At 39.9% G+C, this 11,266-nt stretch overlaps 1 protein-coding gene across 1 annotated transcript; it reads left to right on the top strand.

Moving 5' to 3' along the window:
- The first annotated feature begins 539 nt into the window (after nucleotides 1–539).
- On the top strand, nucleotides 540–6,475 carry LOC103386020 (nuclear receptor subfamily 4 group A member 1-like). The gene is made up of 7 exons (XM_008320095.3): nucleotides 540–686; nucleotides 2,348–3,186; nucleotides 3,616–3,745; nucleotides 3,982–4,145; nucleotides 4,229–4,431; nucleotides 4,642–4,820; nucleotides 4,931–6,475. Exons 2-7 carry the CDS (start codon nucleotides 2,350–2,352, stop codon nucleotides 5,191–5,193), a joined length of 1,776 nt encoding a protein of 591 aa, XP_008318317.1. The 5' UTR covers nucleotides 540–686; nucleotides 2,348–2,349; the 3' UTR covers nucleotides 5,194–6,475.
- Nucleotides 6,476–11,266: the final 4,791 nt, after the last annotated feature.

The following is an 11,266-nucleotide window of genomic DNA, read 5'->3' as shown; positions in this document are numbered from 1 at the left end:
TTTCTCATAGTAGTGTTAAGCCCATTACTTTTAGCTTAGCAATGCTAACCTGTTATACTCCCCTCGCGTTAAATAAACCTTATTATTTATATAATCACAATTTTAGACCACTCTCCGGTTTTTATACTGCAATCGTGCCTGCTTTTGGTGCTCTTCGAACATCAACACAAAGCTTTGGTTAAAAAAGAGAAATCCCCACAGGTGTTTCCTGGTGTGTGGTGTAGTAATTACACACATCACCGCAGTGAACATGTCAAATCGTTAATGTTTCCACTCTGAAAAACGTACACACCTCCGAACTGACGCTATTCTTAGCACTTTTCAGCCAGTAATAGACCCACGTGAGCGCCACTGTCGTTGAGGACTATTTTTAGACCGCACCATCCTGCAGCTCTTGCGTCAATGGAATCCCGAGCGTGCGTCACGCGGAAGTACGTCTGTACAGAGCGCAGTGCTGATTGGCTACAACCCCGGAAAATTCCACCACCCTGTAGACCATTTATGGACATAGCCCCGCCCTTCTGATTACGCAGCCAAAATAAAGCAAGAGTGTATGGAGCGGTGTGTTCGCCTTGAGCCCAGTGGGTGTGTGTGCTTTGAATGAGTGCGCTTAAGAGTTGGTTTTACTTTGACATGAGTTTGGAATAAATGAAAAGTTTTAAGCCCTGGATATTTAAAGAAATCAGGTAAGTGCATTTATGTACGTTTGTGTATTATTAACTTGATGCTACAACTTTGTCATTTATCTGACGGTATATAACAACAACACATCTGGTTCGTTAAACGTTAAAAGTCTTGTTAACTTGTATTTGTTATGAATGAGCAAAGAAATTATAATAAATTCATATATATGCGAGTAATACATAACACTTTTACTTGAATGTTTAGTCATGTATGACAGCAATGGCCACCTTACTATTACTCACGCAGTCGTATCCAGTCATTCCCAAAGACTTGGTCTAGACCCTCAGAGGAGTCACAAAAGTTCTTAATCAGTTCACTAAATAAAAGCGATCTATTTAACATATAGCTTTTTAGAGTTGGTAATACTTCTATTATTAAATTACTAACAGGGATTAAAAAGAAATGTGTATAGAAAATGTTTTACAAAGTACATGAACCCAAAATGTGTTCAGTAGTGGAAAACATTAGTTTAATACATATGGATCAAAATTAAATTTTTCAAATACACAGTATATGTTGTTACACCACATTGTAGCAGCACAGATGTACGATTACAACATATCACATTACTTGTGCTGGTGTTACTTACTTACTTACTTAAGTCTAAGTCTACTTAAGACAAGTCATTGTTATTTGAAGTTTACTCAGTTTTAATTGTGTATACAGAGTAATGTAATTGTGAAGGAAGTTAATATGATCAAAGAAGTGACACCTGTGAAGCTTTTGGGACTTTCAGTTGAAAGCTGGAAGAAAGGAACTTTCTAAAAGTTCAAATGAGATTAGATTAGATTAGATTAGATTAAATGAAACATTATCAGTCACTTTGGGAAATTCCACCATGGAAATTACAATGTGATGGTTTGAGTAGTTCTGTTGTTTAATGTGTTTAGAGTTAGCTGCTATACTTTAGTGATTAACTTGATCTACGTAGGGTTGGGGTCTAGGATTTGGGGTATGACCTTTGGGATTCTTCACTATGAGGGGCTTTCCTATTCAATTAAAAAAAACAAAGTAATTCAAAATTCTGGTATCGATAACCATTATTCTAGGAATGCTTAGGTGATAAATTGAGACCTGGTCCACATTTTCTACTTAAAATCCCACAAGCACCTGTGAACAGGCATTTGCCACCTTTTCCATTTAAGCTGTCACATAGCCCACACTGAAATACAACCTGCAACACTCTCTAATGTATGGTCCCTGTGAAAGAGGGTTGCCCTTTACTGTAGGAGCTTTTTAGAGCAGCCAACACCAGTAACACAATATCTGCTAATATCTCTGTGCCTCACTGGACCGCCCTCTCTATTTTCTAAAGAAGACACAGAGGCTCTGAAGCTGAAGGAATGGGGTGTCAGGGAAAGGAGCCAGTAGGATCCAAAAGTGTTAATGTAGGCTACTGTTTGGGTCAGAGCAGCAGGAGGATTATTAACAGTTTTTTTTATTATAAACCCTTTTTTGGCATAGAGCAATGCTGGGTGCTCCTTTATACACTCCCAGAATTTTAACTGTGGTGTGCAGTTTGGTTTTACACTCTTTAATTTGTTCATAACGATCTTTATGTATTTATATTTACCCCAAGACCCTCGACCCTCCTGTCGTAAAATTAAAGAAATATTAGAGGTTCATATGTTGGATGACATTGTTTTTTTGTTCTCTATCCTAGCAATGCCCTGTGTTCAAACCCAGTTTGCATCTCTGCCCCATGACACCTACTTCAGCTCTGAGTTCTTGAATCCTGACCTCAGTGCCAAACTGGTGATGGACATCAGTGGCCAAAAAGATCAGCTGTCTACATCTTCTTTGCCCAGCATTAACACCTTAGTGGGAAATGGCTATGCGGGGGAGTTTGATGCGTATTCCTGCAAGATTACCACTTCTCCACCCGCCTTCACGGCATCTTTCAGTTCCCCCACAGTAGCTGAAAGCTCAAGTGCTCAAATGCAAAACCAGGCCTTCAAGCTGGATGAACTCCAAGTGTATGGCTGTTATCCAGGCTCCTTTGCATTTAGCTGCCTCGATGAAACATTGTCATCATGTGGCTCAGATTACTATGGAAGTCCAGTTTACGGCGCGTCCTCACCTGTAACACCAGGCTTTCAGACACAGCCTGCACCTTCCTGGGATTCCCCTTACAGCCCCTACTCTGCGGCCCCTCCCTCCTCTGTGGCTGATAAGGCTGCCATGGCCCAGCAGCTCTCCTTTTTCACCTTTAGTGCCACACAGGAACAACATTCACCAGTGGGACATCTTCATGATGCTCAGCTGGGACAGGACGACCCCTTCTTCTTGCCTCACCAGCAGCATGTCTCCACACTTCATTGCCCCACCATACCCATGGAACACAGGCCAATGGAAAGCCCTAGTACAGTGGAGGGAAACATGATGTCTAACAAATCCCAAAATCCAGCAACCAGTGAGGGTCGCTGTGCCGTCTGCGGGGACAATGCATCCTGTCAGCACTACGGAGTCCGTACCTGTGAGGGCTGCAAAGGCTTTTTTAAGGTAATAAGTAAAAAAAAACAAAAAAACATTTTCATATTTTTCTTTTATTTTAATAGCAAAAGTGAGTAGCGTTTTCTACAATAATCCGAAAACTACTGAAAATGTAATCAGTGTCATATTATGTCCTGCATTAAGTTAAAAATATGTTTTTGAAAGTATGGAAACAGCCACAGAATTTACATAAAAAACATATAACGTGAAATATAATTTATCACTGACCAAGCATTCAGGTCAATCCTCTTGCATGTCTGCAGATAAAGTTCTTTGCAAGTAATGTGATAGGTCTGATGAAAAATTATACTTAGTTTACAATACAGCGGTTTAGTAGCCTGCCTGGCTATGGATGACCAGTTCTACAGTTGCATTTTTTGAAATGTGTGCATGCAACAATATTTATATTCAATCAAAATATTCTCTCCTGTCCAACAGCGAACTGTACAGAAAAATGCAAAATACGTGTGCCTTGCAAATAAAGACTGCCCGGTGGACAAGAGGAGGAGGAACCGTTGCCAGTTCTGCCGTTTCCAGAAATGTCTCGCAGTGGGAATGGTCAAAGAAGGTAAGACTATGTCAGACTCCCCTAAATCCTTCAGCGAGGAGTGCACTACAAAGATTTACCATGTGAAACCACTGCTCTAAGTGACATACCCTGTGAAACCAGAGCCAGGCAGAGCCAACTGCAGAAAAGGAGAAACTGAAGCTGATTCAACAGTTGTTTTTTAAGGTGTGGGCTGCAGCGACAGCCATGTGAGAGCAACAAACGTGTGCTGATGGGGGTTCTCTCTGCTCTTATAGTTGTTCGCACAGACAACCTTAAAGGTCGTAGGGGTCGCCTGCCTTCAAAACCCAAGACTTTGGCTGAGCCTTCATCAACAACCCCCAATGTGAACATCATATCCACTTTAATCCAGGCACATTTAGACTCAAACCCCAGCTTTGGAAAGCTCGACTATTCCCAGGTGAACCTAAACACAAGTCATTCACAAACAAATATAGAAAAATATTTCGGTGTATAGAACAGTTCTGTTCTGTTACCCAACAGTACCAGCAGACTGTGGAGAACCATCAAGAAAAGGAAGATGCGAGTGACATCCAGCAGTTTTACGACCTGCTCACTGGTGCCATGGATGTAATCAGAGGATGGGCTAAAAACATACCAGGATTCCCAGACTTCTGCTCAGAGGACCAGGATCTGCTGCTTGAATCTGCCTTTGTTGAACTCTTCATACTCAGACTTGCCTACAGGTTGGCTTTCCTTAATAAAAAATATATAATTAAAAATAAAAAAAGAGATATGTCCCATCATTTACCATGTTAAAAAGGTTTTCTTCATTTAAATCTGTCTTCATTATTGTTGTGATATATAGACTTCTCCACGTATTACTCACATTTATACATGTTGTACAAAAAGTTTGATTTTGCTGACCATCACTTTGATGTTTTGAAAATGCTCAGGTCAGATCCAGAGAAGGACAAGCTGATCTTTTGCAATGGCGTCGTCCTTCACAGACTGCAGTGCGTCCGCAGTTTTGGTGACTGGATCGACTCCATCATGGAATTCTCCCACAGTCTTCACCGCATGAACTTGGACGTCTCTTTGTTTTCCTGCCTTGCTGCACTTGTTATCATCACTGGTGAGGGTTTATTTGACTTTTATTTCATTATTGTAAACATTGCCCTGTATGACTTTGACTCGTGACTCGGTGCCAGGCTGATTATACATCCTCCAATCTTTCACACCCAGATCGCCATGGTCTCAGGGAGCCCAAACGGGTGGAGGATTTTCAGAATCATCTCATCACTTGTTTGAGAGAACATTTAAACAGCGGTGCATCGGAACAGACCAGGACACAACCCAATTATCTGTCTCGTCTCCTGGGAAAACTTCCTGAACTGAGGACCCTGTGCACACAAGGACTGCAGCGAATCTTTTACCTGAAGCTGGAGGATCTGGTACCGCCTCCACCAATCGTGGAGAAAATCTTTATGGATACTCTGCCCTTCTGAACCTGAACACGAATACACATTTTTTTCATGTATACACAGGAGGTGTGAAGTACTTTATATGAAGCACTGAACTGTTTAGAATCCTCCTTTTATCACGGACGTGTGTGTGGCGTCAGATGTTTCACATTTTCGTGTGAATTTACAAGTATGAATTGTTACTGTTCTCTATGTGTGAATGCCACTACACGACTAAATAGACATGGGTATTGGTGTTAGTGAAATGCAGTGGTTCATACTCACAAGCACACTAAGTTCTTAAATAGAAAAGGTGTTTTCGTTTTTAAAAAAAATATTTTTGGACCCCACCAGAGGTGTGAGGATGGGGTCCTCTCTGTAAAAAGAACAAAGCAGATCTTTTCTGTTGCTCACTTTAACTCACTTATTTGTATCTCAGATGGTACTTTCATATAAGGTGGGTGTAGGTGTTTGCTCCTCTGAAAGGTCTTGGACCAAAGTTTACTCTTATTTGATACATTCACTTTCACACCCTGCTGCCTTTACCATAGTATAAAGTGAGATCTTTTGAACTGCATGTCCATGTTATAGTGGTGTGTGGGCTTTTGAATGCAAAAAAAAAAAAACTTTAATAAAGTGCCTTTCATAATAGCATTAGATTGTGAAACTTTCCTGATGGTTTCGTGATAAATCATCAGTGAACGTCCCATTGCACAATATCCTGTATTTTGCAGATACAGTAAATGGCCATCGGAGTTCATATTGTACTCATATACTGTATATCCTAATGGATATGATGACAGACTGTGGCCCACATTTAATATTAGATCAATGGAGTAGGACAAAGAACATAAAATTACCACAAAAAAATGTTGTAAAGGTTTACAGTTGTTTTAAAAATTCTGCCTGGTTTTAGTTTGAGGTCATGTTGTGTCACATTTCAGAGTTGACTAACCATCATGCATCTGGAGGCATTTAATGGTATTGTTTAGATCACCTGGTTCTGATGTGTAACTGTATCATTCTTTGAACCTTGCCTTGATCACTCCTTTATATTCCTATGGATCCTCTCATTTCTTTAACATGTTGTTATTTTTTTGACTTATTCTCAAAATGAACTAAAAATAATTTCACCCTATCTTAAGTAGTCACAGTGTAATGTGATGAGCCTAGGGGCAGCTACAGTCTGAGCACTTGTTCACAGTTTTTCTCTTTGAGTTTCGTCCTCCTTCGAGTTTTTGGACTTCAAAAATATTGCCTGTCTTTTTGTAAAACAAAAATATTGTGATGCTGAAATTTTATGATGATAAATTTTTTTTTAATCAAGGCACTGTCGTCCTTTTCCTTCCCATTGTTTTTATATGTTGATGTTACATTTCAAAAGAAAAAACCCACTATGGAGTACTATTAAAATGATCAAATATCAAAATTTAACATAGTTTCGAGCAGAAGTAAAATCGATTAAACCAAGGTGCTGCGGTTTAGAAAAGGTCACACAAACCACATTATTCATTGTGTCCTTTTTCCTTTCTGTATTTCCTTCGTTTGCAAGTGATCGGCATGGGTGGATGTTTGCTTAATTTAGAGACCGCCACGTTTATATGGTAGCATGGCGTGGTAACAATATATTTTATGTACTGTGCTTGCTGTGACTGACTGTATTATTTTGTGTTTTGTCTTGAACAAGTTATCATCCCACTCCATCCTGAGGAAAACTTGAATGTCTTCAATTTGTTTCCATGCTTGTTCTCACTCTGTCTTAGCTGGTGGACTGCAGAAAACAAAGTGACCCAAGGTAGTTCTTCATCGCCTCTTCACTGGAACGCTGATGTTTGTCACACATGCTGCCACTGCTGGCAGTACATCAGACCAGAGGAAGCAAACACTGATCCACAGCAGACTGCAGGACTGTCTGTATTCAGCTGCTAAGAACCCGATCCCACTGTACATCACATAGCAGTCACTGGGATTCTGGCGCTGGCACACCAAATGGAAAAAGGAGATAAGGGTGAGGGGGGGGTGTTGGGTGTTCATTTTGTTACAAAATAACAAGTGTGATGCCAGAGTCAGACCTAATTGGTAGAGCAGCGCGATCAGGGTTGGACAATGTGTGTTGGACAATGTGTGTTCATTAGGACACACTTAGCTGCCACAAAAGGGTCAAGAGCTAAGAACACTATGGGGGAAAATGTGCATAAATAAACAAGCACAATTGTGGAAATTGTTGCTCTTGTGACACAACAACAAGGTGAGTAGCTGACAACAGGCCAACTTAGTTTATTTCTTGTGCTCTGAAGTGTCAAGTGAATCTTAAGTCTGACTATTTAACTTTCTCAATAAGGAGCCTCCCATAATGCAGTTCTGCAGATAAAATTGACATATTCCATTTAAGAAGACCATAGTAATTCTAATAATAATGTTTACTGAAGTAATTCAATGTAAAGAAATTCATCTTTTTGTGAAATATTAACTCAAAACACTTTGGATTTGTTTACCCACTGAGCGCCTGAGACTCGTAAAATGTAATAAAATATAATAAAATATTTCATTAATCATCAAAGCAGCATTGCAGCAGCTTATGTTGCGTCCAAGCTCTTAAGCCAGTTTTAATTTTTATTTGTCACCAGTCCCGTTCAGACATGCCCTGTTTCTTCACACCTCCTTTTCCTAAAGAGGAAAGTTACCATCTGGTGCTGCCATTGCCTTAGCCTTAGCCTTTGACCAGTGGCCCATGTGCAACACCCATACTTGGGGGAGAAAGTGTAGTCTTACACCCGCAGGAGACACGGTGTTCAGACCAGTAATGTGTTACGTGCTTGACATTGAGATTTGTTGCTCAAAAACTGCTGACCTCCTTGTTGCCCATTTCGCTTCTGCTCTCACTCACACTTGACAGAACCTTCTACCGTACAGTACCATCGTGATCAGGCTGTAACAATGACAGCAGTCTGTCAGGTTGGTGCACAAAAACAATCGGTGACAGGTTTGTACTTGATAAACCTGGTTAAAGAGCAAAAAGTATTCATTAATACCATTGCCATTTAAGACCATTCAAACATTCCATTCCTAATCACATACAGAGAGATCGTGTGACTTGATGTCATTTGACTGTCAAGGTCACAGGGTTTTGTCCCCTGAGGATATATATGTGGACAATATTTTATGTAACTAATCTGACAGTTGTTGTATTTCAGTCTGGACGTTTCGCGGGGCAGACCACCACCTGATATAACCATCTGTAGAGCCGCTTGACCGGCCCCAAAAATAGTCCCTGTAAATATAACACTGTGAGTGTAATCATTTAACACTAACTGTGTGCATTATTCTGCCATAAAATCCTTTTACTTTTGCCGCTCTTGGAATTTAAATATTTAAACCACCTGCTTCTACTTTATCTTACTAACTGACTCAGTTATTATGATTGTTGATTAGAAAATGGATAATGTGTGTGTGTGTGTGACTGACAGAGAGAGAGAGAGAGAAAGAGAGAGAGAGGCGATTTGTGTCGTGTATATTGTTCCAGCGGGAGGAAAGTTAATAGGTTTGTTTGTGAATTTGCTGCACCTGTCAGTTATTGATGGACTGCGCTCTAAATAACTTTGTGAAGCTGGTTAATGGCGTGTGTGTGGGCTCCTGTTTTTTTTCCTCCTATACACTGAGTTACACACTCACCTACACACAGTGGCTCTTCCTGCTCTGCACAGATTTACCCAGTGCATATCCTTCAATATTAACTGGAGCCAGTCCAGTCCAGTCCAGCAGCAGTTACTGTAGAATAGAATAACCAGTGTCACGTTCATTAAGAAAAACAAAAACGACTTCTGCACAATACTGTTTATCAGTGTCTTGGTGCAGCTGTATTGATATGTGTGTGGGTGTGTTGTTGAGTGTGGAAAACCCTCTGCGTGTATTTATAGCGGACCATTGTTTGGGCCATAGAAACCTCCGTAATTGGATCTAGTCTGGCTCGGTTAGAGGCAGTCTGGTGATAAATGAGTTGGCAGACGTCATCGCTCATGCCATCCTTGTGATAGCTGTGCACCACATATCAACGTCTTTAGCTCTCAGTTCCTGTGGGATTAATTCATAAATGAACAGTGAGCCTGCTGAAATATCACTCCAAACAAGAGGGAGGGAAGGAAGGGAGGAAATCACTTTGGTCTGTGGGCCTTCAACCACTAATAATTTCTTTCAAATGAAGATGTAATTTATTTTGGCATATTTTTATAGATTTCAGTCACTTCAAAATAAACTTTTTACTTCACTTTTTGCAAATCAGTGATGCCCATACTTCTGTTAAACTGCTGGACAGTGACTGTATTACAACCAACACTGTAACTTTGAATATTACCAAAGCTGAATATCAGATTTAAAAAAAAAAAAAAAATATATATATATATATATATATAGGAGTTATAGACAGTTTAACAAGCACTACCTGGAGAAAAAGAAACTTGTAAATGGTTTGCAATTGGCTGAATGCCATATCTATATATATCTATATACTGGATCTATATATATATATATATTTATATATATATACTGTACATTCTCTCTCTCTCTATATATATATATATATATTCTATTATGTGCAAGCTGTGTGTGTTTACATACTGCAATGTCTGTGTGTGTGTGTGTGTGTGTGCGCGTGTACATGTGTGTAACTGTGATCTTCTCTCTGCTCAGCCAGAGAATATGAGAATGTTACAATTATAAAACAAGATTGACAGGATGGATAGTGTTGCACCAACAGATGACAGATCCTGGCTGTATGCCCAGAAGTTATTCAAAGCAAATCCAAGACACAAACAGACACACACACACACACACAGAGTTCAGAGAGTCCCCGCATGAGGATCAAGTGCATGACAGGTTTAGGTGCGTGTGTGAAGTGAATATGTAGGGAGGGAGAGGTTCAAGGTCAGAGCGCGAACATAGTGCAAAACTAGCAAACACGCTGGCGAAGAGTGTTGGTAAAAGGTATAACATCTTATAAATAACTGCATCAATCAACTGTTCAACTACGTGACTGCTAAAATGGAAGATAACTTTTGTTTTTAATTGATCCTGGTTTACCAAGAAAGTCGTTCACAAGCTTTAGATTCTTCACTGCAGGTTCCTGATCCTGGTTTACCAAGAAAGTCGTTCCTTTAGCTTTAGATTTTTCACTACAGGTTCTTTAGACTTAAACCATTAAAACAATTTTAAAATGAAATTTTTATATATATATATACAGTTATATAGGACAAAAAATATTATTTTGGTTGCAATTAAAACAATTTCCATGATATGTGATGGAGGAGTCTGGCACAGCTGTTAGTTTAACCAATAAGATAAAAGATCATTTGTTATAAAAACCTGACAGTTTGCCGTGGTTATGCCGTGAATATTAATATCTTGTCACTGTTTTTATAACCTACAACCAAAGTACAAACCCTGTTAATATGTAAAGGAACATGTAAATCATCATACTCATGAAGCATCTCATCATAGAACGCAACAGGTGCCGTGGTAACATTTAAAGACACAACAAACTGGACCTCCTCGGACTAGTTGACCTGACAAAGATTCGTCCCTTCCAGGATCAACGTGATAAAGGCTTCACATCATCACGGCGTTACATAATCAGTCTTAAGTCTTGAGCAGATGGGGCTAACACCCTGCTCCAAAATCACGAGGTGGTGGCTGTGAACTCAGCTGTCAGGCCCGAGGACAGAACCGATGTCCTCCCAGTGGAAGGATGGCATGGAGATCTCTCTGCCACCCAGAGGACTCCTCTGACTTAATGTCGGTCTATTTTTTTCTCTGCTGAATGCCAACAGCACAATGGCATGCATGTTGGCAGCTCAGACTGTCTCAGGCCACTTCATATCTGTGACAGTGAGCCGTTGAACATGCACAGAAAGTCCATTTAAATTTGAAGATAATTTAAACACAATATATTTTTAAAAAATTAATATTGTTGGGCCACAGGTTAGTCAGGACTGCTGCCTATTGGCTCAACTGACTGCAGCATTATTGTGTGAGAAACTTTGGTCTTGTGGTCCCATAATCGGTATTGTCAACATTGCCTTGAAGTATTAATTTATGAATATAAAACTTCTGACGAGAACCTACT

This window comes from Cynoglossus semilaevis, chromosome 11, assembly GCF_000523025.1.
Source record: "Cynoglossus semilaevis isolate Cse_v1.0 chromosome 11, Cse_v1.0, whole genome shotgun sequence".
NCBI classification, from domain to species: Eukaryota; Metazoa; Chordata; class Actinopteri; order Pleuronectiformes; family Cynoglossidae; genus Cynoglossus; species Cynoglossus semilaevis.
The sequence above is the reverse complement of the archived record's forward strand: the minus strand, read 5'-3'. Positions and strand labels throughout refer to the sequence as shown.